Source organism: Patiria miniata, unplaced genomic scaffold, assembly GCF_015706575.1.
Source record: "Patiria miniata isolate m_02_andy unplaced genomic scaffold, ASM1570657v1 HiC_scaffold_7, whole genome shotgun sequence".
In the NCBI taxonomy this organism is placed as follows: domain Eukaryota; kingdom Metazoa; phylum Echinodermata; class Asteroidea; order Valvatida; family Asterinidae; genus Patiria; species Patiria miniata.
The window spans coordinates 27,713,741-27,740,817 of NW_024037074.1; the positions used below are offsets into that span (position 1 = coordinate 27,713,741).

General features: G+C 44.8%; 1 protein-coding gene across 3 annotated transcripts; it reads right to left on the reverse strand.

Annotated features, from left to right (window-relative positions):
- Positions 1-686: 686 nt before the first annotated feature.
- LOC119746047 (KH homology domain-containing protein 4-like) lies at positions 687-25,185 on the reverse strand. 3 transcript variants are annotated; one of them, XM_038222812.1, is made up of 16 exons: positions 24,968-25,185; positions 24,389-24,531; positions 23,177-23,360; positions 22,441-22,542; positions 22,169-22,248; positions 15,621-15,673; positions 14,734-14,939; positions 13,451-13,534; positions 12,229-12,414; positions 10,469-10,562; positions 9,581-9,711; positions 8,437-8,580; positions 7,909-8,280; positions 6,086-6,261; positions 4,965-5,059; positions 687-2,489 (listed from the first exon to the last, which is right to left on the reverse strand). In XM_038222812.1, exons 2-16 carry the CDS (start codon positions 24,397-24,399, stop codon positions 2,341-2,343), a joined length of 2,067 nt encoding a protein of 688 aa, XP_038078740.1. In that variant the 5' UTR covers positions 24,400-24,531; positions 24,968-25,185; the 3' UTR covers positions 687-2,340. The 3 variants fall into 3 exon arrangements, 2 of the variants coding, with proteins under 2 accessions (XP_038078740.1, XP_038078739.1); XM_038222811.1 differs by having other exon boundaries at positions 24,389-24,535; XR_005273684.1 differs by lacking the exon at positions 687-2,489 and having other exon boundaries at positions 6,086-6,233; positions 24,389-24,535.
- Between the last annotated feature and the right edge of the window lie 1,892 nt (positions 25,186-27,077).

A 27,077-nucleotide genomic window follows, 5' to 3' on the forward strand; every position in this document is an offset into this window, starting at 1 on the left:
GGAGAACGTAACCACACCATCCAGCTCTCTATCCAGGTAAACTATGAGCCTCCATGACCAAGTACTGAATAATAATCTCATCTTTATTTGCAAACGAGGTCGTCGCTGGAAATCCAGCAACCTTCTTAGTGACGTCAATAAAGGCAGGCACTACGTACACCACCATCTTTTCCTCAAAAAAATTGGTCAAAGTGGTCAGAAATTGCCTGAGATCACATCACAGAGCATTTAGAATCAAACCCGAACCCCACGCCGTTATTTTTTTGACCCACTTTTTGGGAGGCCAAAATTTGTTTTGCCCCCCCCCCCCCCCAAATTGTGTTCTGGATCCACCCTTGGGCACACAGTTGTTCCAAGGCGTTTGTTCAGCACCACCCGATTTGCATATTGTACCCTACTTGCGTGAGGTCGCTGTTTGCGCTTCGCACAGTGTGAGTGCATAGCATGCGCGCGGCTACTGTTTATTTTAGCGGCCAACCATCGATCATCGGACACTATCGTCGACTGCCTTGACCAAGGCTATCAAGTATCAAACTTTACAAATGAACTGTGACAAGGGCCTTCCTTTGCTACTGTTCATCCAGGCCCGTCACCAGCCCCGAGCATCAGGAGGGGCCATAGTATCAACTAGGGGGCCCACTACCATAACAAATACAAAATACATATGTATGGCTTTTGCCGTGGGGGGGGGGGGGGGCAAGTGCTCGCCAAGGGGGGCCCGGCCCCACCAGGCCCCCCTTGGTGACGGGCCCGAGTTCATCCACTGTTACTTGTGACTGGACCTGTCATCGGACCTGGGATGAACTTGCAATGGACTTGACGAGAGCCCTGTCAGTCCACGACATTGCTACGCCTTGCGTGAAAGAATCATATAATTTTTGGAAATTGTTCACCGTTAGGGGTCCACCTTTCTTCTATAGTAGCCTATCTTCTATAGCAGCCTACCTTGAAAGTTGTGAAACCATTCTCTGTAACAAAGGACCCGTCCAAATATCGACATTTAAAAAAATATCACAAAAGTTCCAAAATGTCCAACAATGGCTGATTTGATGCTATTTTGAAACTAAGTTTAAAGTTGAACAAAGAAATCGACTGGAGCCGGGTTTGAACCTGCGGCCTCTGGATTGCCATTCCGAAGCTGTACTAACTGAACTATCCTATCCAGCCTTATGTTGTTGGCAGTTCCCCGTTTTGTCAATGTCTTTGAAACTCATCAGTAGTCCTCATGCATAAGTTTTGCTAATTCATTGTCATTAGAGACATAACACAAAGCACTTCAATGCAACTGCCCATATACGCACACACAAAGACGGTAGTACTGTATTTTGCACCTTCAGATGAAAATTGGCCGGGCCTACTTTGTGCCAAACACACATGAGCTACTGCCTGAACTGGGCCCGCATTATGGGAAAGTCGTTTTCTGTTACAAACAAAAAGCTTGGCAAGCTTGTAGGGTCTTTGGACTGTCCCAACAACATTCACTGTCCCCACAAAACCGTGCCAATCATGCACTTTCCCTGTACGTTTCCCTCAATAGCGTCCGATCGTATGACGTCAAGGTACCTGGTGACCGTCTGGTTTCCCTGTGATCAGCCATCATTGCAGTAGGCAAGTGTTTGGTTCGCAACCACGTCACGTTGTAAACTAGGCAGAAGGGCTTACTTTTACTTAAAATAACCATGAATTTGTTATCAAATGGCACAATAAAACTTAAAAGATTTGCATGGTGGACATGATCAATGAATGGGAGGTTTGCGGTAACACCATGTGAATGAAAGATATCTCTTAGTGGGTTGCGTGGTTTTGAGAACCAGTTGATTGCGTGTAGTGAGTTGTGTGGTTCTGACAAGAACCAGTTGTGTCTCCTGATGAGAAGCAGAGCATACTGTTCGAAACGTCAAGTTAAACCAACTGGTTCTTCTAAGAACCGCACAACTCATTACGAGATATCTTTCATTCACATGGTCACTACATGTGCCATGTACGGTTGTTAATAATCGTACCGACCCAGCACTGGGTGTTGGCTACGTGTTTTTTTTTCACAGTTTTTGGCATCCATCACAGCTTTGAAGGCTTGCCTATTACCTACTACACGTGGTGAAAAGCTCTATACGATCTTTGCCTACTACAATGCCGATGATGGCTTTCCGGATGCAGGCCAGGTCACATGGGTCAATGCGAGAGTACTATTACGTTTGTCCTTCACACTGGTGCTCTCGCGAATGGTCACACATCATCCAAGTTTATTCCAATAAATCTCTACAGCTGGGCCTGTCGAATGGTACATCTCGAGAACGTCTCAACCAAGGCCTCTAACTAAAAAACAAAAACTGAGGGAAGCTATCCTGTATTAGGCTGGAAGTGGCTGTGCGCCTGTGGAGATCGAATAATGTCTTCATCGTCATCGGAATCACCGCCATCGTACGATACGAGCCCCTTGCTGCGTTTTTGCGGAGGTTCGTCCATAAGGGCTAGTCTACCACCCTTGGCTGGGATTATATTAATCCAACAAGAAAAAAATGTATACGGTTAATTTCCATACCAATGAAGGTAGGCCGAAGGGTTACAACGAACAATCGCAGGAATCAGCAACCACCAGACATGGAAGAGAAAGAGATAAAAGAAAAAGAAAAACACACAAAAAACAATGCATTAGTTTAATCCTCCTGAACAGAAAATTCAAACTCTTGTTAATACGATGTCCTGAAGTTTATGCACATGTAATACGAGTGCAAACCAATGCAAGCATGCACAATCCTTAACCCTAACCACCCCAACTCCATCTAAATCCATCCCCCCATTTTGGTGGATTTTGGGGAACTTGGTCCAGAAGGCCTGGCATGACTAAATACTGATGGAGTATGATGGACTTGGGCCTAATGGCCTGAAGCAGTGCTCGTAGTATCCGATTGATATTGCCTAGCTTCCTGTACTGCTATTGTGATGAAAGCCATGTGTAGCATGTCCACGAATGTCAACCAGTGCGTCAGTGGTGGATTCCATTATGTCATGTACAGTTGTGTATTGGACGCACAGTCATTGATGGATTTTGGTCCTTATATTTTGGACTTGGTCTAGTTGGTAGTAAAAGACGCTAGGGAGTTAGGGTTAACAAACTGGATCTCGATCTCGAGATGTTACATACAAAATGTCAAAAAGTACAGGGATATTAGTACTTTTATGGAAAGAACAATATCTGTCGTGTGCCTGGCAGAGGGCGGATATGAATGAATGCGTAATCACCAAAATCTGTCCAGCAAAAGGGCATATGCTGAAAACTGCCTCTATTTCAATGAAATTTAAACATTTTCATCAGAAATTAACAAAAGTTGTTCCAAAAATTATTATTCATACGTGCGACAAATTAAACATTCCCTACGATTTAAAATACGTGTGGGAGAACATTGGATTCATGAAACGCGTGGTGGAACATTGGAGCCTTTCGGTGCAATTTTCTTGAAGTGATTTTTCGTGCAGAATGCTCATATGCCATTCTGCCAGGCACTCGACAAATTATGGTAAATTGAAGTAATTGGTTCTATAAAGACAATACATTTTTCATACAGCATTCATTAACATCCTGCATGCGTACACTTACCGTATTGAAGCAACTTCAGTCACTCCCCTAAACGTGGCACAAAAGTGGCTCAGTTTAAAACGGTGATCATTTTTGTGTTTCAGCTATGAATGTATTTCTTTTAACCAAAACTCCCTTGGAATTTTAGGATAAGAATCCTTTTGAATCCTGTAAAATTCCACGAAAGTGCAGGAACATTATGGCAGATCCTTTGTGCTTAACCCACCAGCTCCTGTGCTACATTGTATTACAATGTATTTATTCTCTGGAGAATCAATAAAACCATAGAGTGCTGGGGCAGGTTTCGGGTGTTACAGTGAGTAATGGGCAGGGCGGGATCAAGCCCCATGTGACAAAAAAAGTGTTCCACTTCCGTCGGCTACACCACGGGAAAAAAGATTGCTCAATGGATCACCTAGTTTTACCATGTGCAGATACACAGGTGATTCCTGCAGACACTTTTTATCCTCCTCTTCCAAATTCCAGGATGAAGGTGGAGCATTGTCATAGTATACAAATACTGACTGCTTTTGGATGGTGTAGTAAAACTAGGCACCTGAGGTGATCCATGGTGTTTTGTTTGCGAAGCCAAGTGAAAACAAAACGCTCCATGGGTCACCGAGCAAAGCTAGTTTTACTACACCAAGATTTCAGCAGTCAATATTTGTTTTAGAACACCTCTTTCACAGATTCTGCTTACTATTTCTTTCTTTCTTTTAGAGTATTCTGATTAATTTACCCAACATCCAATACCAAACTACTTCTTTTTTTCAGTATGAAAGTAGTCCAAAATTTACCTGCATTTTTATAAACCACCCCCACCCCTGTTTGCACTCAACTCTGCAGAAACTCAAACAACATGTCAACACATGCAACTGTGCACGCAGTTCTCTGGTTGCTAAGAAAGTTGCTATGCAGATAGTACTCTTCAAAGCGAGGCTGCTGTGATATAGTATTTTGCTGTGCATGGCAAAATAGTAAACAATAGTGTACACCCTGTGACATGCTCTAAGCCAACAAAGGAACAAAATCTGTGGGTTGCTAAGTAGGTTGCTATGCAGATAGTACTCTTCAAAGCGAGGCTGCCGTGGTATAGTATTTTTGCTGTGCATGGTGAAATGGTAAAAATGGCGTATACCATGCAAAATGCTCTCGGCCAATCAAGAGACAAAATCAGTGGGTTGCTAAGTACCGGTAGGTTGCTATGCAGATAGTACCCTTCAAAGCAAGGCTGCCGTGGTTTAGTATTTAAGCTGTGCATGGTGAAATAGTAAAAAAACAGTGTATCCATGTGACGCGCTCTTGTCCAATCAAGAAACAGAATCTGTGGGTGAGGTGTTATAATATTTAGAAATCTGGCTACAAATCACTTGGAGATAATACCAACCAGGTGGGAGAGAAGGCGGGGGCATGAGATGTTTGTCGATGTCGCCTGGAGCTGAAGGGGGACCCATCATCGGAAGCGGTGGTGGTGGCATTAAACTGAAACAAAAAATAATTAATGTTTACATTAACTCTTAAATGATGATAGTAAAAGGTCACGTGGCTCCTCTTCCGGAACCCTCGCGCGGCCCACCTATGGGAATTTAATACTGGGTTGCCCTTTCTCTTGCTGTAATTGCTGGCAGAATGATTTCTAACCGTAACCACCCTGATAAAACATTCATGTTGGAATTTTATCTTGGCATTCTTAAAAAAAAATTGATGAAAAATCACATGGACTATTTATGACCTTTCACATCCAGCCTTTTCATTCCTACATGTAGGTCTCCTTCCTCGTTAACGTTTGTTTTCACATTGCGTACTTGCAAGAGAACGAGAATGTATAACGATGCGAAGATATGTACCAACCTACAGCCGATGGGTTCTAGATTTAGTCGGGCTGGCTTGACTGCAGTCCTTAGCAGTGGTCACTTTAGATTTTTTTTTGTAAATGCAAGTGAGTCCTTTAAATTTATTCCAAAAAATGTAATCCTTAAAAGACATTTTGGTCTTCCATTAAACTTAAATTTTTCACAAAATGACCAACGCAAAATTATTTCATACTTTTTCATCAGATGTACGAGTGCACACTGGACTGTCCTAAATGAATGTCCGACACCGTGGAATTGCCCATAAGCAAATTCTTTGCCTCAAAAAATACAGCTTCTTAATGGTTTGTATGGGAATTGAAATGATTATAATCACAAGGTCGTCAATAGACAAAATGGTTTGTTTTAAACTCGACTGGACTTGGCATGATCACAATGTCCGACTTGACACTCGAAAAACAGGATGACTTGACTTGTGGCTCAAGCAACGATGATCACTAAGTCTTCACAAGTCTGTCGCAAGTCCATCATAAGCCATCTAGTTTCAAGCCAAAGCACAAGTTATTTGAACAATCCGTGGCAAACGCATTCCATTGCTATATACTGCTCATTCCCTGTTACATATGAATGGTGAATGAACTTGTGATGGACTTATGATGGACTTGACTACACCACTTTTGAGAAACAAGTGACTCACATCCGTGCATCGGACGGTAGACCAGGCATAGGCATCCTCTGCGGGGGTACTAGAGGACCCACTGGCCCCTTCTGAAGTGGCGCCGGCGCCGGAGGCTCGCCCGGTCCCGCAATGGCCTGTGCTACAGATACAAGCTGCCTGCCCGGACCTAGATTAGTTAAATGAGGAGGACCATGCTATGCAAAACAGTGAGAAAGTAAACAGGCGTTAGAAAATTGTACACAGTTACCAACAACAGGTGGGTGATAAAGATGCTAAGGCTGTGTCCGCAACGGGCTTCCAGAGCTACGGCTAGGCCTACTGTCAGCTTGCTCCCACACAGTTGTAATGGGCGAAGACCTAGCCAATAGCCCTAGACATGAGATTCGGACACAGCCTTAACATTTGGGGGTTTTTTGGTCCTATGGACTCCGTGCGCAAGTACACCCTCAACAGTAACAAAGGGAGAGTTGGGGGAGACCACTGGAAGAGACACTCGCATGCACTGCCGACCACGCCTGACGCTCACGCGAAGACGTTATGGCTTTGTCATTTGCACATTCAGAATAAAATTAGTAGTGCGTACTTCACACTGCTGTGGCCTCGTGGTTAAAGGCATTGGAATCGTGGTCTGCGGGTAAAGCTGCGGGTTGTGGGTTCGAGTCCAGCCTGGGGTCATGGTGCCTGTGCCCTTGGGCAAGGCACTTTGTCACTCATTGCTTCTCTCCACCCAGGAGTAAAATGGGTACCTGTGAGGGCAGAGATGGTTAGTGTGGTTGATTTTAGCTGCTTTGCGCCGAAATGGCAGCATCGAGCTGTATACTCCCCAGGGAGCTGAGATGGAGTTTGGAATGTTCCTTAGGCCCAATGAGCAGGGGTAATAATGACGTAGTGCCTTGAGCACCAGTCCTGGTGGATACATGCACTTTATAAATATCCACTATGATTATTATTATTATTATTATTATTACTTATGCGCGCGCAAACCACTACGCTCAAGTGGTGTGCCCCGTCCACGGGGCTCTGGAAAGTGGTCAAAAAGCGCCCTCTCTTGTTGGCGCACGGAGCCCATTGGAGACCGGCTGACCAGGCTTCCACAAGTTCATTTATTTTGCCAATGTCCATCTTGACACTTTTTTAATTTGGATGCAAAATCTTGACATTGGTCAAGAGTGTAACAATGCTGATAATCAATGCCTTCAATATTTAAGACCCACTTCAACTGCTACTAAAGCATCCCTTAGTCCTAATTCTCCCACATCTTTCGAAACCCATCAGGAGGATTTTGGAGGGTTTGGTGGGATGGAGGAAGGATGATGAAATACTACAACTCTTTACTGAAATACGACCCTTTTTTCCCTGTTCGCAGAGTACTTGTAAGTACATAAAACAGTCACTACATCACACTTTTGTTGAATTTAGTGAAATCCTTTGCAACTACGATTGATCATAGTCCTGCAACGCATCACAGGTCTGTCGATGGATCGCAAGTTACGATAAGTTTTGCGAAATCTGCATCTGGGCAATTCCATGGTTACCGATTTTGTGCATCTTGTTTGTCATACATAACACGTTTTTCTGGATGTCATCTTCGGTACTTAGGTAGGTCTAGGTCTACTCTATCTACCATGGGGATAACAGTTATTAAACCTTTTCAGTAAGGTAATTACGGCCCAAGGAATCTCAAAAGTACATCAAAAATGTAACGTAACTGTGGATCTTGTCGGCTATGGGTGTTCCCATGCACACCCATGATTGGTATGTGTGGCTGACTGGCAAAAATTCAAACAACAGAGAAAGGGACAACATTATGAGCAACTCCAAGTTGGTGAGGATGGCCTTACCTGATAGCCAAGAAGCGCATCTTCCGCAGCCACTTCTGGCACCTCTTCCCGAAAATGTCGCTTTGGTGGTTGTCCCACTTGGCTGGGTACGGCCTGAGGAAGATGCGAGCCCGGTAGCAGCGGTGGCCTCTGCGGCAACTGCTGCGGGTGCTTCATGTGATGTACTTGCTGTTGTATATGCTGCCCCTGCATGTTCTTTTGTTGAATTTCGTGCTGGATCTGTTGCTGGATCTGTTGCTGGGGGTTGGGCAGAATCTGTGGGTGTGTCGGGGGCGGGTGTTGCACCAGCACGGCCGGCGTTCCCTGAATGATGGAGTGTGGCGGGGTTTCACCCGGCACTCGTATAAGGCCCACGGTCTGAGCAGCGGACAACTGAAAGAATTTCAAGAAAATGTGTTGGCTCGTTTTGACTAACATGTATGACACAAGGACGGCGGTCCAGACTACAGTTATTCAGGACAACAGTAATTAGCAACATGTCTTTCAGCAATAGATTCCGATTTACTTGATATGGAGATGGTCAGGTACCTGTGCGTTTAATATTTGTTGTTGCTCCTGTTGCTGTATCCGTTGTTGCTGTTGATGAACCTGCTGTTGTATGGATTCTGGCGTAGCTAGCGGGACCGGTGGGGGTACAGGCCTCGGAATGGCAACTTGCCGCACCATTAATGTCTGCAATGGGTAGACGGGCAAAATACCTCTTTTTATTCTTTTAACTCTATGCCTGTATGTGATAAGTGGTTATCGCAAAACGGGATTTGAACAATGAACCTCCGGAACACCGGACCGGTGTTCTACCAACTACAGCATCCTGTTTTGTTGGTCTCCATGTCAATGTCTGTGTTCAAGGGCTGTTAGAAGCCATAAACCATATGCCATGTAGCAAGGGGTCACACCCAAAGTCACGATGCAGCATTAGCAAACAGGGATCACTCAGAGAGGATACGTTTTTTATTACACATTTACAAATGAACCACGAAGGGAAACTGACAAGGTGTACTGTAACAAGTTTGGAAAAGTTGAACAAGAAAATAACTAGAGCGGGGTTTGAACCTGCAACCTCCGGTTTGCCGTTCCGGTGCTCTACCAACTGAGCTATCCAGCCCTATGTTGGCGGTTCCCCAGTTTGTCAATATCTTTGTTCACTGGGCACTAGTCAGAAGCCATAAACCTGCACATGCCATGTTACGAGGGATCACGCACACAGTCACGATGCTAGCAGCATTAGCAAATGCTGCAAACCTGGGAAATAGCAAACGTGGATCACTCAGAGAGGATAACGACACGTAGTCTTTGACTAATCAGCAATATGCGCTTGATCAGTTTCCCGTTGTGGATTATATACCAAAGATCTCAAAGCGCTTCACAATTACACCCCTGTTCATCAGGCCATGATAAAAAAAGCAATTTCTGCAGCAGCTCGAGATCAGCGCGATCTAGTCTCCACCTTCACAGGTACCAATTCATACTACTGGGTAAAGAGAGGCAATTGTAGTAAATTGTCTTGCCCAAGGACACAAGCACCATGTTCCCCGTCATGGTTTGAACCCACGTACATGTACCATGGAACATGCGTTGAACACCGTATTAACCATTGGACCACGGCACTCCATAACCTGTGACAATCGTCACAGGTTCAAGATGATCTTAGGACACAGAGAGGTTGTTTTACCTTTTGGACCTGTTGCTGATCTGCAACTGGCTGAGCTGCTACTTGCTGTAGGTGTGGGTACATCACCCCTACTGATGAAGGGACAGTGTAGACTATCTGGCTGGGCTGGCTAGCCGGTACATGTTGAACACCTACCAGGTACGAGGCAACAACACAATCATTAAACTTATCACAAATTAAAACGTGTGTGATATCACATTCATTGCCACTCGATCACACTATTGTCCCCATTCATAAATACCATTTCAGTCAAAACTATCAAGAAAATTATAAGACTTGACCATTTCTTGTTTTAGGCTTACTGCTATCCATATTCGGACCAATTCTAGGCCAATTCGCGGTGTACTCAACATGGGTATCAGATCAGTGGTACACACATACTGAAATTTATATCCTTGTGGAGACATTTCTTTGTTCTCATGTAGTAAAGTTTTCGAGTTTGAAAGTGTAGTTTCAAAACGTTCTTATTTTAACCAGAATTAGTTTCCTTGGCTGAAATTCGAACTTAATATCCCTTTTCAGAAACTCTTCCATTTGCGACGGATCAACCCACCTTGGAAATTCCTAGTTTTTGAGTAAAATCCATATATCTATTACATGAAATCCTTGTGGAGACGTATTCATCTATAGAAATTGCCCTGTGGAGACTTGTACAATCTTTTGTTCCCTATTGTGTGCATGTCTCCAGAGGGCACAGTGTATCAGATCTCATGTGTGTGTACATGTCTGTGCTAGGCTGTGGCTAGAACATGTGGCAAGGAGTGCAAAAAAAAAAAAAATTCCATGGTCACAGAATGGTTTTCTTCTTTCTTTTGTTGTTGTTGATTAAAGCCTCAGATCATTTTCGAACTCAATTTTTTTTTTTTTCAATGCACTATTCAGACTCACTTTGTTGAGCAGCACTTGGTGGGACAACCATACGGATGACCGGATTGGCAGGGGCGATAGGCTGACTCTGATGCTTATTGTACTCGGCATGTATCTACCCAACAAAGACAATATAAAGTAAGTTATACATGTACGGTCAAACACCTTGATAACAAGGTCCTTGGGACTTTACGAATTAGGTACCATGTATTAACAGTAACGGAAAACAAAGGAAAACGAAGAATAACAAAGACTTGGGACCTAAAGCTTTGCTCGTTCTAAGCAGGATCTTGTATTAATAGTTCTCTTCTTATCAGAGTTTGACTGTACATCTATTGAACCCAGTGGTGATTAACCCTCCTACTATTTATGAGGTCACCAACGGTCAAAATGTTTGTACCTCACCTCCTGGCATACTGTGTACATACCAATGGGGGTCTTGACCAATTTTGACCGAAGTAAAAACCAGGCTGGCAATGCATGTTTCCATAGGAGGGTTCAAGTTGGGTTCTCTATGCTCTTCAACAAATTCATTTTTTCCCCTCTCAATCAATTTTTAAGTTGTACGTTTTATCCCAAACCAAAAACTCTTTTATTTCTTTTTTTTTTTGACGTCTGCAACCCTCTTATAATAAGATTTTCATTTTGGGAACAAACAGATCCGCCTTGCGAGCAGACTGGCTCCCAGGTCATACATTATCGATACTGATTGTGGGGCAGGAACCAGCCTACCCCACAAGAATGGGAATTGTTGTGAGGCCGGTAGCGATTCAAAATCGGTAAAGTAAAAATTCAATACCTTTAATTAACAAGGGTCACATTGTTTCGGTCAGTGTCTCATTCAAAAGTGAATAACTTTTGTATTGATAGAAAACTATTGATTTAAAAAGGGAATCTATTTCTCAGAGTGAACCTCAAAATAGCACAGGCAATAATAATATTAATAATAATAATAAATAGCATTCATCATGTTCATATAGCGCCCGAAATTCATAATATGTACACAATATGTCCAGTGAGGAAAAATTAGCTATTAAAAACAATTCTTTTTTTCTTAGTATTTAGCCAGTAAAAACAATTTTTTTTACAAACATTATAAACCCAGTCATTAAAAACCATGCTTAATTAAAAAGGTATAGACATGATAGATCAATACATTAATAAATACGTTATAAACCCAGCCATTAAAATAAACCACATTAGGCCAAAAAAAAAAATAAGTCGGTCTCTGGTCAGCGCGCGCGTCGATTTTAAGCATGCGCGTCGATCTTTTTTTTTTCCAAAATGTTCCGCGGTAGCTCCAACAGCGCCCTCTATTTCCGCACCTCCTCAATTTTTTTTACCAAAGAGCACCAAGGAATGGCAAATTGCACCAAGGCAAATGATCGAAAGCACCAAGGCAAATTATGGAGGCCACCAATGTACATGAGGACACCAAAAAAGCAAAATAGTACCCACCTTGTCTGTACAATCCAAGCTGAAGAAAAAAAGAAAAAAAAGAAAAAAAAAAAAAAAAGCCGCGTGGCCGCGTCAATTCCGGAACTTTGGTCTGACCAGAGACCGAATATTTTTTTTTTTGGCCTTATCCTAATATAATATCTTATCCTAATACATCCGTTGCGTTACTGCCTGTGAGCAAAGTTCTGACATGCACGCACATGCGTAATGTGGTCACACAGCGCCATCTATTGTTTGCGCATGGAGTCCATACGGAGCCAAAGCCTCCCCAAAGCTGTAGGTGAAGCCGAGGTCTCAAAAAAAGCCCAACAATTTCTACTCACGGTCTGTATGAGATTTTCACAGAGCTTTTTGGCGGCCAGCACTCCCTCTAATTTGTGATGGGTGATGTAGATGTGCAGGTTCTCGAAAGCCTCGCGTCCCGACGACGGCTCTAAATATCCCGACCCCCGGCCTCGCAAGGACACACTAGCAGTCGTCTCTGAGCGGATGTGCTGGATAAATGCTCCCTGTAAAGAAAAAATTAACAAATAATTTTTCATTAAAGCTTCAGTCCATCATTTGCAGCTATCCAAAAGTAACTGACGTAATTCTTGTTAAAAAAAACATACTTAGTTGAAAGATAGTAAGGGAACTAAACTCTCTTTGAAATTGTTCTTTCTGGCATGCTGTCGTGTTGAAGATATCAAAGAAAGAAGGCCTTTGGAAATTTCCGTTGGTAGTTCGTTTTTTTATTCGGCGAAGCGCGCACAAGCGTTGACACAACGCACACGCACGCGGGGTTGCTATCATTCGTCGGATCAGTGCGCGACATCACGTAGCTGCAATTGGCTCAGGGAGAACGTGTCTCGAACGCTAACTTCAGGCCCGATTCAAAACATGCTGCAGCAACTTTTGATTTGAAATCGAGATCCTAGAATGTTGTTTTTCTCGAAATATACAGCTGAAGCTGAGCTGAAACTTAATCAGGTTAGTTGTTCAGCGCCCATCTTTATTTTTATTTTTTATTATTTTTTTTAAGAATTATCGAACGTAAATATATTGACAATAATTAAGGTAGGTTTAATTCACTTTTTGTGGCCATTTTGTGTATAGCTTTCGTAGTGCAATGGAAGTAGTTCAGGCTAAAACTATTATGTCCAGTAATAAATAGCACCCCCATACCGTGGTTGTTAACTTTGAGAAAATAATAAACTTGATAAGAGCAATAGTAAACCAATGAAATGGAATTCTCCTTAAAATCTTTCAAACTTCTGCTAAAAAAATCAGGGTAACTGGCCTGGAATCGCCTCAGATTGCACCACAGAGCATCTAGAATCCAACATTTTCCCGGGGCCCTTAAGCGGGCCCCGGACCCCACGCCGTAAGGGCTTCGCGCTCCGCGCTCGCAAGAGTCCCCGCACCCCAGCACCAACCTTTAATTTTCAAAGTTGGAGAACACTGAATGTTACATTATCCTGATGGGCCAAAATTGTTAACTGTCACTCATGTGTTATTTGAAGACAATGAATGCACGCTTGACAAACCAAAAACAAGTCTACTTACCCCTGGTCCTAAAATTTTCTCACGGACACCGAATGAAGGTGGTACGTGCTCCAGGCCGACAAACACTTTTTCTTGAATGTAAGACTGGGAATGCAATAAAAATTGATATTTAACGAGAGCAAAATCAAAGTTATTAAGAAAAAGATGAATACAGATAAACCAAGAAAGCATTTGGCTACGAGTGATGTGGTTTTTAAAGTAAATGTTTCCCTGTGTACTTTTAATGTCGCACATATTTTTGTTGTTGTGTATTTCTTTTATTGTTTTTTTATTTCTTGGTATCTGTTATGCATTTTGGTGTTTGAGGATTAATTTTAAGGATAACTTGCAGGTATCATTTTGATTCAGCAATGCTGATGAAATTTTTATGTACTTTGGTGTTTTATATTTAAATGTTATGCTAATTAGGTATGTAATGCACCCTTGAACAGGCTAGTCCTGGACAGAGTGCAATAATAGAAGTTTAATAAGTTATTTTTATCATTACTACGCAGCTAAAAGCCACAAATGTCTACAGCATTTAATTTTAAATCATGTGAAAGCATTCGAGAATGCAATTCTTTCCTTACTAAAAGAAGAAGTAGAATTATTTGTTTCTGGATGTATTGTTTGAAATAAGTCCAGAAGCTTTTCGTCTCAATACTGAGTTTTTGTCCATCGATGTAATTCAGTGAGCACAGTGTTGTCCAAGGGCTTACGAGAAAAGTCCACAAGCTTACTCGGGTGGGACTCGAGCCCGAGACCTCCTGCTTACTAGTGCAGAACGTCTTACCACTGAACAACCGAGCTTGCCAGTGTCGGCTGGCCGGTTTGAATCTGATATAGCAGCGGGTACCGCAATCAATTACTATTATGCACGATGGAATTGTTCGCTTCAAGGAGATGTGAGAGGCAAAACTAAATATTGAATCTACATATCCTCAAAGCAAAAATACCGTCATTCATAATAGCTGTTTGATTCTTTTTTCAGAACCACACATACTCATATGCACAAAGAGATTTATTCACATGGTGCTACCGCAAACATATCTTGTCTTAGTATCTTTCCACCATGCAAACCTTCAAATCTCATCTGATTCTTTTTTGTTTTTGTTTTAAGTTTACAGCTTCAGAATAGCGCCCCTTGAACAAAGACACTGACAATAATGGGGAACTGCCAACATAGGTCTGGATAGCTTGGTTGGTAGAGCACCAGAATGGCAATCCAGAGGTCGCAGGTTCAAACTTCACTCCAGACAATTTATTTTCGTTCAACTTGAAATTCTTTTATTTTAAGTAATTACCGCGGTTTGCATTGGGGGTGTCGGAGTTGGTGGAACAGATATCAGCGGCGCTTGCTGCGGAACAAAGGATCCACTGAGGAGTGGTTGCGTTGTAGTGACAGCTGACGGGGGCTCCATCTGCCCAAAGAGTCGACTCTTGCCTTTACTCCTCCCCTTCGACTTACTGATGCTCTCGTCGATAATGTTGCGGATTCTTTGAACGGCTTCTGCAGGAAGTTATACAAAGATTATACTGGATTAGTCTCTCTTAACTCTCCTAGTCTTCTGCACTTCACAACCCTTCAACTTTTGCTGAACCACTTTTGCCCGCAAAGTTAGCACCCACACTTCAAATTCCTTTAAGGTAATCTACTGTGGAGTATGGATAACACTTCCCTGCACAATACTTTGGTGTGGTTAAGATAGAGCAAGCAGACAGATCCGATCACGCTTCACTGCTCTCCATAGCGGATTTTTTTGTGTGCAGTGATTCTCTGTGTGACACAGGTATAATATCTTCACCTGAAACTGATCTGCAGAACTTAAAAAGTTTTTACATACTGTTCTGAATAATATTGATTTCCCACTAGGAGGGTTAATGCAATAGTTGAAGGCATTTATAGTTTTGTGAGTGTTCCATGTTTATGCCCATTCTAAACTAATTACCACACACACGGGTAAATTCAGGGAAGGGATGCTGTAGGGGGTGTGTTGGGGTGCATCAGGGGGGAGTGTGGGAGGGGGGGGGTGCTTGAAAGGTAACACTTACTCCCTTGCAAACTAAGTAGCTGTAACCCTGCCTTGTATACATGTAGTACTGGAAACTTTTAATATTACTATTAGTATTTTATGTAAGGGTTAGGGTTCTTAATTAGGGTTCTTAATTAAAACACCAAAAAAGTACTTACTATCTACACAATCCTTTGTCAGCCCCTGCACACATAAATACAATGGCCTCTCACTGCAGTCAAAAAAAGAAGTCGAAAAGGGGAAACAATGTTTAATTAGCTGTGATAGACTTTTTATACGAGTTACTGTACATCTATGTCGTAATTTTACTAAGTTTTTAGAACAGACATTCATTTTAATATTTGGTTTTGCCCTTCACGGACGCAAGTTCTATGGTCAGCCAATCCCAGCCAAGGTTTGCTGAGTGGCTAGGATGTTTGCATTAGTTAGCAAGTCATGGGTTTGAGTCTTGCTCAAGCAGGCATGGCAATCTTTCTTGCAAGCTTCAGGGATGAGATTGGGGATAAATGAAAAATCCACAACATATTCGGCACAGGGGTTTGAGGGTTACACAGGGGCCCAGAGGAACGTAGGGTGTATAGTTTGCATTTGCTCAAAGCCAAAGGCAACCAAGATTTAAAATACCATTTCTTTCATTCCATAAAAAATTTTGTACATGTAGGTAAAATACCTTTACTGTAAAAATTCACGAATTCCGGATTTCAATATTAGGGTCTACTTCACTCTACTTACCTGTAGAGCAATACTACTTATGCATATTCCCCCTACCGGCAGGTATTTTCCGCTAAGAGTTATATACAATAGCGCCCTCTGGCGCCCTACCCATAATACCCCACGGCATGCGTGCCTCGTGAGCGTCCTCTTTTCTCTTAGCTGTTTTTCCTCGTCATTTACTACCCTTTTTTGCGCTTAAGAGAAGTTTATAATAAAAGAGTTAATAAATCATCAGTTTGTAGAGTTTTCATCATCTTCTTGGTTGTATTTATTTGATATATATGAAGCGTTTGGGGAGGACCGATCTGTCACAAACCGGGGGGGAATTCCTCTCCCACGGGACGGACCAAGTTCTCAGGGGACTCTGCCGTTAACGCTACGTCGTTACCGCAGCAGCAGTCTCTCGTCCAGCACCCTCAGCCACTGCCGGCTGGGGGCGTTGGCAGTTCCGCTGATCAGTTAAGGGGACCTCGGTCGCCTTCTCCGGTCAACTCAAGCGGAACACCCAAACAAAGGGCACGCTCCGGCAAGGTTCCTCCAAAACATATCTCCTGTGCTGGAGCAAAGCCTAAAAAGGGCCGTCAGGGCAAGCCTGGCTCGGGTACGAGCGCCGCTGTGTCACCTGGCCCTCCCCCGATCACGGGGCAGCCCGAGGGGACTAGCCGCCACGCTTTGGTGGGCTCTAGTCACCCGTGTCCTCCCGACACAGTGCCGAACACCACTGGTTGCCAGGATGGGCTATTACACGGGCTACCGGTACGTCCAGCGCTCACTCAGCCCACTGGGCCTGAGGCGCTGTCAGCCGGGTACATTATGAGCGATGCGGAGCCGGTCGCCCGGGGGGATCCCAGACCGACGGCCCCCGTGCTATCTCGCTCAGAGGGACGACTCTCATCATCGGATTTTTTCCGTTGTTCGGGGGTCCCGGTGTCCAAGGTGTCTTCCGATATTTACTTCTAAGAAGAAGAGCAAGAAGAAGAAGGCTGAATGTCGATCTCGCCGTTCTTCTTCGGGTTCTGACGACTCCTCTGACCAGTCCCACCGGGGCAAACGCTCCCGGGGGGAGGACACGGTTTCTAGAGCAGATTTCCTGCAGGCTTTTCAGTCGATTTCCGATACGCTATCGGCTATGTCTGCAGGCCGTCTGACGGGCCCTATTGGCGGCCCCCCTGAAGCGGTGGACTACGCCCCACAACCATCGGTCGTTGGTCCCGCCTCTCAGTCTTCAGTCACCGGTCACGCTTGGATGGCCCGGGAACAGAGGGACATACCGTACACAACAACAGCAGGGTAGGGGCAAAACATTTGTCATTCCCCGCCGCAAACCTCTGAAATCTGTTGCGTTGGTTTTCGTGGCCGCAGACAATACTTCCGGTGCGCGCGCCACGCAGGCCCGCACGTTCTCTGGACAACAACGGCCCCAATCCGGCCGTGGTTTCCGGGCACCGGCCCCCCGCTATCCTGGGGGCTGGCGCAAGTGACTTAGTAGACTCGTGGCGGCCTCCCGCCGTCGGACCCGTGGGAGGCCGTCTCCGAGACTTTGCGGGATCCTGGGGTTTAATTACGTCCGACCAGTGGGTGCTCGACATGATCGGGTGCGGCTACGCACTCGAGTTCTCGAGCACCCCCCCGTCGGACATGATCGTTTGACCGATGGTAGTTCCGTCCGATCCTACCAAACGCCTCTCCCTCGAAGGAGAGATCAATTCCCTCCTCGGGAAACAGGCAACTCGCCCGCTCCCTCCGGGGGAGACGCGGTCGGGCTTCATGTCGACCTTCTTCTTGGTACCCAAGAAGGAGGCCGGCATGTGGCGCCCGATTTTAAATCTAAAACCCCTCAACAAATTTATTCGGCCAAGACGTTTTCGCATGGATACGCTCAACATCATACGCCAATCGATCCATACACCTGCGTGGGGAGCCAGTCTAGATCTGAAAGACGCGTATCTACACATTCCTGTCAGACCAGACCACTGGAAGTTTCTTCGTTTTCAGTACGAGAACATCCAGTACGAGTTCATGGTTCTTCCATTTGGTCTAGCCACCTCACCCCGAGTCTTCACACGTGTGGTGAAGACAATCGGGGCCGCAATAAGAAAACAAGGTGTGATGATTTTCATGTACCTGGACGATTGGATCATTAATGCTCAATCTCAGGCGGCCGCGGCGGTGGCACTCAATCTGACATGGCGTCTAGCGGCGGACCTCGGGTTTATCATCAACGCCGAGAAATCCCATCCACATCCATCCCAATCCCCAATCTTTCTGGGAGCGTCTCTCGATCTCCAGAAGGGATTGGTTCGGCCTACGGAGGAATGAATTGTAAATCTCCAACAGTGTGTGTCTCTGTTTATCCCAACGACCATGGCCCCAGCACAAGCCTGGCTAAGGTTGCTCGGTCTCATGGCCAGTATGGTGGATGTAGTCAACTTTTGCAGACTCAGGATGCGCCCCATCCAATTACATCTGCTGTCCTTCTATCGTCCCAGTCGTCACCACATACGTCATCTGGTGCCGACCACACCTTGGCTGGTACCACACCTCCGTTGGTGGCTCGACAGTGCCAACCTCACGGAGGGACGCGCGTTTCACAATCCCAAACCGTCAGTGACCATCACGACAGACGCGTCACTTTTTGGCTGGGGGGCCACCCTCCACAAGTAGCGGGTCGGTGGGGTCCCGAAGATTGCTCAAAACACATAAACGTGCTGGAGATGTTGGCAGTCATCAATGCTCTCCAACGTTTTCAAGCATCAGTGACAAACCAGGTAGTCAACATTCGATGCGACAATGCCACAGTAGTGGCCTACAGCAATCGACAAGGAGGCACGCGATCCGCCCAGCTATGCGCGCTCACGTGGAATCTCTTCCATTGGTGTATGAGCCACAGAATAACACTCTTGACAAGTCATCTCCCAGGCGAGGAGAACGTCACAGCCGACACTCTCTCCAGGGGGTGGGTCGTTCCGACGGAATGGACACTGCGTCCGCAGGTTGTCCAGTCACTCTTCCTACTGATCGATCGGCCTCATGTCGGCCTGTTTGCCTCTCAAAACAACCACCCGTTACCGGTATATTGCGCAAGAAACAACGACCCCTGCGCATGGCAGACAGATGCACTGGCGATACGGTGGGACAGACTACTTGCATACGCCTTTCCCCCGTTCTCGCTCATACCTCGAGTACTGGCCAAAGTGGAACAGGAGGACTGCAAGATCCTCCTCATAGCTCCTTTTTGGCCGCGCCAGCCTTGGTTCCCGAGACTCATCAAGCTCTTGGTTCACCGCCCGGTGATTCTTCCGCAGAGGGCGGACATACTGTTCCAGCCCAACTCGGGTTTTCTTCACCCGGCCCCGGAGGATCTCCACCTGACGTGCTGGGTATTATCAAGCAATCCCTCCGCGGGGCGGGCCTTTCTGAACGAGCTGCGGCCATTGCAGCCTGTAGCCGGCGGGAATCTACCAGGAAAATTTATAACAGTAGATTACACCATTTTTACAAATGGTGTAGAGCCAGGTCTCTGCATCCCTCCGATACTTCTATAGGAGAGGTTGCAGACTTTTTGGTAGGCCTCTTTGAAAGTGACCTTGCTACAGCCACAGTTAAAAATTATCGTTCGGCTATAGCGGCTATTCATGGAGGCTTCTCTGACGGTTCCTCGGTGTCAGATAATCAGAGTCTTAGCCAACTTATCAGGGGGATGTTTGTGTCGCGCCCCCCGACACGTAGGCTATTACCATCATGGGATCTCTTTACCGTTTTATCAACCTTATCGAGACCCCCATTTGAACCAATGGGCAGCTCAACCTTGTTACAGCGGTCGGTTAAAGTGTCATTTGTTTTAGCAGTGGCTACGTCTAGACATGCTAGAAGACGTAGCAAGCTGCATTCGCTTACGGTGGAGGCAGGTCATATCCGATGGGAACCAGGGGGTGTACGCCTAGTTCCTAAAACAAGTTTTCTGACTAAAAATCAGTCGGAATCATTTTCACCTCTTGACGTTTTTGTGCCGGACATCAAATCCTTTTCGACTGTCTCTCGTGACAAACTTTGGTGTCCGGTCAGGGCCCTGAAATGGTACGTTGATAGAACTAAAACGCTCCCAAGCAACGTATAACAACGACTCCACCATACCGACCGGCCTCGCGTGATACGATTTCCCGCTGGTTGGTTACGGCCATCAAATCAGCGGTGGACTCACCAACAACAAAGTCCGTTGGGTCAGTCCATGCACATGAGGTCAGGGCGACTTCTACTTCCTGGGCCTTTTTTAAGGGTGTTACTGTTAAAGATATCACTTAGGCAGCGTGTTGGAAGACCCCCAACACCTTCACGGAGTGCTATTTGAAGGATGTCCTCCAGACGAAAAGCAGAGCCGGGAGAGTGGTGCTGAGGGCGGCGAGCCGAGCATCATCGTGTCCAAAGGATCCTCTCCTACCCGGGACTTCCCTAGAATAGGTGAGTCCCCTCATCCTGACTATTTACCTTTATACATTACATTGTATTGTGTATAAATGTATAGCCAAACACTTTTGTATCAAGGTCATTGGTCTTTGCAAATTACCTTTTTGTAACAGTTACCTTGTACATGGGCTTGGTTTGAAGTGTTTTAGAACTTGCTTTAAGAAGTGTCTTGTATTAACGGTACTCTTCTTTGCAGGATTCAACTGTATTATATCATAATACTTTACATGTCATTGTTTTTTTGTGCCACCGGGACACATGTATACATTAGGCGCTGGTGGGATTCGGTCTTATGAGGCGTTCCCCCTAACATGGGCTGACGTCTCGGTTAACATGTGAGGGTAATTAATATCCTTTACATGCAGATTTCTTGGTTTTCCCCTGTCCGCCTTTGGACGGAACAGTGGGAGCTATCTCGGGTTACATTTCCATGTTTCGTGCCCCTGTGAGTAAGCAATAGCATCTCGCATGACCCACCTCCTTGACGGTGCTAGTCTATGCATAAGTAGTATTGCTCTACAGGTAAGTAGAGTGAAGTAGACTCACCCCCCCCCCCCCCCCCCACAGAAGTGTGGTTGGGGTCTACGAACGAATACTTCGTACCTGTAGAGCATCCCTCCCCCCTACCCCACTCTTCTCGATGCCTTGGGTACTTTTTGTATTCCGACTTAGCGCTCAAGAAAAGAGGACGCTCACGAGGCACGCATGCCGCGGGGTATTATGGGTAGGGCGCCAGAGGGCGCTATTGTATATAACTCTTAGCGGAAAATACCTGCCGGTAGGGGGAATATGCATAAGTAGTATTGCTCTACAGGTAAGTATTCGTTCGTAGACCCCAACCACACTTCTGTGGGGGGGGGGGGATTTTGCCCTTCAAAACATCCAGATTTCAGATTCCAGATTTTAAATTCCAGATATCAAAAGGGATTCCTTAAAACCCTGAAAACAGCAAAACAAACCTGACAAAAAAATCCTAAAATCAGGAAAAATCCTGACAACCAACACCCCTGAATCTCTAAGGCGGCACAAATCTTTACCGTTGGAACACAAGATTGAAATTTTACAGCACAATATTGAAATTTACATTTAACACAAAACAAATCATCGGTGGTAAACTGTAATAATAATAAAATTAATAATAGCAGGCATTTATATAGCGCTTTTACGCTGCAACGGGGTATCAAAGCGGTTTACAATTATTCTTTTCCCTGTTTCAACGGGCAAACACTCTTAAAACCTTCTCAACTACCTAGGGAGCATACATGGCCGGTAGGCAGCCATTTGGGCGCTCTTGGCTGTAATCAACCTCTCACAGTCACCAACACTGCCCTCACAGGTACCCATTTACTTCTGGGTGGAGAGAAGCAATGAGCGCCTTGCTCAAAGGCACACGCACCATAACCCAGAGCTGGACTCCAACCCACAACCTGCAGAATTACCCGCAGACCACAAATTCAAAAGTGCTTGGATTTCATCACCTATTAGAATGAAACTTTAAGAAATGCCAATGCATACTGTGCCTACTCACCCCATATTGTTTTTCGCTCTGTCGGCATACGACATGAACCGTCCTCTAGTAGATACTGCAGCACCACTCATTTTACTGATCTGTGTAACGCACAAAATACACAAATAAAAGTAATGGTCTCCGTGCACAAGTACTCCCTGAATGGTTAAAAAAGGGTCGCTGCAACCAACTTATTCCAAAAACACGACGTGCCGCAGCGTTTCGTGAAATCAGGTGCTGGGAGGACTGTGGACAATGGCCCAACTGGTGCCAAGAATTTTGGACAAACTTGCCTCTTCTTGGGTGGAGCCTCGAGTCAGCAGATTCCTGCATTGCAAGGGAACATCGTTGATCTCTACCTCCGCTATGATTGGCTCTTCTTTTGTCTTTGGTACCTGAAGAGGGTCGACACAGTATAATATGATTTCATTCATAGGTTCCTTGTCCATATGAGGCAAACCAAGGCTGTTGGCATTCGTTTCAGTCAAGGTGCAGTTACTGACCAGAAATTTAGAGCTGTGTCAAGCATTTTGGATATATTCAATCATCAACCAAATATCTTGATAGCACATTTTCTTTCGATTCAAATATTAGAAAAACGTGATCGGTGAGATAAGGAAAAATGTCAACAATATACCGGTAATTATAATCATATAAGTTGCCTGGTTTTGGTGTTTTTTCAAATGCCATGCTTTTATTGAAAGCAACCTTTGCGCATGATCTGAGAGCTTCTATGAGGAACATTGGCTCAAATATCTCCTTTAAAATTGGTCGAATATCAGCCATACTGTACATTTCTGCGGGTTTTTTGTAATAGTATACCGCCTGGCAATGAGTCCAATTGCGTGCCACTGCGTGCAAGCCCGTGCCGATGCGGGCAGATGCAGGCCAGTGGGTTCCAAATCTCCTTTGTTCGAGTTTGCCCGCATGCGCACGCTTGCGCCTGGGGGTGTACGGGGGCGCACGCAAATCGAAATTAATTCATGGGGCCTTACTGCATTTATGTCGCCAGTGGAATCAGATGCGTACCTTTTGTTTGGGAGCTTGTTGAGCGGATGACACCACAGCCGGTGGCAACTTCAGCTTTCCCTTAGCAATCAACATGGCGTTGATCTTGGCCGCTGCGGCAGACGCAGCCTCCAGGCTGGACCCTTGATCCCCCGGCTCTTCCTCCTCCGTTTTGGGCAAGTCCCACTTGGATTTGCGTTTCATTCTGTGGACATACATGTACAGTATGGACAATTTTGTTATACATGTATTCTGAACCAGATGTAGTCATGATCCAAGATTGGACTAGGATTTTGTTCCTCTAAAGCCGCCCTCAGGTTGACCTTGCGACGGCACAGAACAGGCAGTGGCTGACTTTTCAGGATAAAGCTGCACCTGAGCTACTTTTCAGTCAGGAACTTTTCAGTAGCCGATTTTTTTTTTTCTGGCGACCCGAGTGCAACTGCGACGATGTTAAGACAATTGGCATCGGTCCGTTCTTAAAAAAAAAATCGAAATCAAAAGTCGCAAGAGTAGAATTTCAACTTCTGCGCTGTGACGGAACGTGTTTCCGACAGGTGGGAAGCAATTGCAATCGACCTGTGCCAAGTTACTACGTCGTGCAGGTGCATCTGAATCACCTAATTTGATTGTGAATCGTCGTCGCATCGTGGGCGACATGAGCACATTTGCGATTATTCTGTATCGCGGTGCCTCTTGTTCCATCACGATTTCTCAATTTTTGTGACCACAGCATGACTAATGTGCTTGATACTGTCGGTTCCGTCGCGGCGCAAGCAAGTCGCGGGTCGACCCGAGGCCAGCATAATGCAGCCGGTCAATCCACATCGGCAGTAAATTTGACACTACCAACAATATGAATAAAAAAACTTGGCAGTCGGATCCGAGCAAAACACGGGTACCCGGCATAACCCGGGTACCAGTAAAAAGAAAGCCAAACCCCAAAATTCAAATCCCGGAAGTTGTCCAAAGGGCTTTATAGAAATAGAAGTAATTAAGTAATTTGTAAAGTTGGTTACAGGTACCCGATCCCATAATCTGTAACCGGTTCCTTACAACAGTGGTCGGGTACTCGGGTACCCGGGCTGACGCACGCCCCTATACTTGTGGATAAAAAAAAAATCATAGTAATTGTAGTAACATGTACTTCTTATGATTAAAAGCTTGACTATGACTCATTTTAAATCAAGCAACATAAGATCTGTCCAAGACAGTACATTGATGAATACTTACTCGGTAGTCATTTCTTCTCCAACGATTACAATTCTTGAAATGCTGCCTAGTAACTGTTGTGGATGAAGTGGTGCCAACCAAGTTGATAGTTTTGATTACGGCCATAAGCCTGCTGGCATGGTTGCCGAAACTTCAAAAAGGACCTATCTTTATTTAACAAACAAACAAATAAACAAATGATTTTTCACATTCATGACATTAGTTCAACCATCATGACCATCTGAAAACCCGGCGTAGGGCCTAGGCCTAGGCCCTACATTGTAATTGTAAATGTAGGCCTACATTCATGACATTCCTAGTCCTACAAGTTACAAGTAGGCCTACAACAACAAAGAGTGAATTTTTAAACAAAGTATAAATTCAAACAAATGAAGACAAACAAGTAAACTAGGCATAATAATCTGCTTGTATTCATTTTCACATCAAAGGAAAAGAAATTTCTGATGACGATTGCGTTTTTACTATTTTTTTTTACTATAGGCTACTTCTCTAGCTGCGCTTGTCCGGAAACTAGACCATGTACTATGTAGACCGTGCACACGAACGTTTTAATTAATAATTTACCGGAAAATAACCTACCAGTACCACACACGAAGTACCATGCCGAAGAACAAAACGCGGGAATATTAACACCATCGCCAAGAAACTGTGGTTTGAGAACAAGAACGATATGTTTGCCGATGAAAGTGCTCACCAACGTGGGATAATGATTGTTCCTTCAAGTTCAAGTTCTACTTCATTTTACGATGTGCACATGGGGCCGGGTGTATGCGGCGTGCACGTACAGTACATGTACATGTACATGTACTATGTAGGAATACAGGTCAACTCGTACGCGAACCAACTCGTACGCGACCAACTCGTACGCGGGACAATTCGTACGCGAACCGACTCGTACGCGGACCAACTCGTACGCGGACCGACTCGTACGCGGACCAACTCGTACGCGGACCAACTCGTACGCGTGAGTTTAGACTATTGGTTTAGCTCACATGGACAGACGAAATTAGGTTCGGTACGGTAGGTCGGCATAATTTTACCTTTTCTGAAAGGTTGAGATTTTCAAATTAAATGTAGTTGATTTTTGAATCCGCCAGTGCTACTTACATTCGCGATTTTTTAGAGAAGAATTCTGCGGTTTTTTTTTTTACAAGTTCGCTTGATTGATTGGGAAGTTGTCTTCGCGATAACCAGTATGATTGGTTCCCGCCGCACCTCGCACTGTATAAAGAATGCATGATTGAATCGCTGTAACCTGTGTATGCACGGGCATGGCCGCGGTACAATTGCTGGTTGGTTAGACAAGTAAAATGACAAGAAAACACCGATATTTGCGAGGTCTATTGTATAAAAAGGAGCTACTATATAAAAAGGAATATAGCATCACGCATGCTTATACAGTTGTACGGACAGTGTCCGCCAGTTTCCCGTCCTGATAGCGTTGTGCATCTGGTGTGCCCGACCATATATTTCCATTATTTTTCGAATTATCGACCGTAAATATTTTTACATTAGTTTCTTATTCGTGTTTAAAAGCGTTTTTAATGGTTAATGTTTTGCTTGGGTCAGATAGTTTTTTAGTCCTAATTATTATATATCCAAATAATATTTTGTAAAAAAAAAAAAAATGGGGAGTTGATTTTTATTTATTGTTAAATCAGAATTTTATTTATTTTCACCGGAAATGCGAGGTTGCCCTGAAAATATTTTTTTTTCTTGGGTCCGAAAATTAATTGCATCGTTGCATTAATATATGGAATTAAATTTGACGTGACAAGGCTACATGTATGCACAAAACGATACAACACTCGTCTAACAACAAAAATCAGTTACTTTATTATCATCATTCACGGGTTCACTCCCAATCACACACAACGGTCACACATTGAACTACGGACTACCCGTCACACTATTCCCAAATTCTTCCCAACCATGCCAACCCAATCCTCGAAACCACTCCTAAAACGTCCCGCGTACGAGTTGGTTCGCGTACGAGTTGTCTCGCGTACGAGTTGGCTCGCGTACGAGTTGGCATGCGTACGAGTTGGTTCGCGTACGAGTTGTCTCGCGTACGAGTTGACCAATCCGCGTACGAGTTGTCTCGCGTACGAGTTGGTTGGCGTACGAGTTGACCTGTTTGCCTATGTAGTATGTACGTGGTACTGGTACGGACAGGTCATTGGTATACTGCGCACGCGTGAGTACGATACTATGCTATTTTTAGGATCGTTTCGGGAGAGTGACCTGTCACGTGCGAGGGATCAACCAATAATAGACCTCTTGCAGACGCGTTTGATAATCGACGCGCGAAGGCGCGCGACGCCATGTTGTGGGACAGGCGTATATCTATCCACGCACATTTTGTCCCATAACATGGCGTCGCTCACCTTAGCGCGTCAATTATCGAACGCGTCTGCAAGCGGTCTATAGGGAAATAGGGGTCCGATTTTCATAGGAGTCGGATTTTCATGTGACACCGGCACCGGGGCCTAATTTTATGTTAAGGAGGGGACATAATGCCAGTTGATTAGCTCCTCATATACTTTATAATTATAAAAAAAAAAACCTTCATTTTTGCCTTCCCCAAATTCTGACTGCGGGGACACATGGGGGTCACAGTGAGCGAATGTGTTTTTTTTTTAATGATTTCGACTAGTGCGGCAAGACAAAGCAGTTCAGTTCGCCAGGG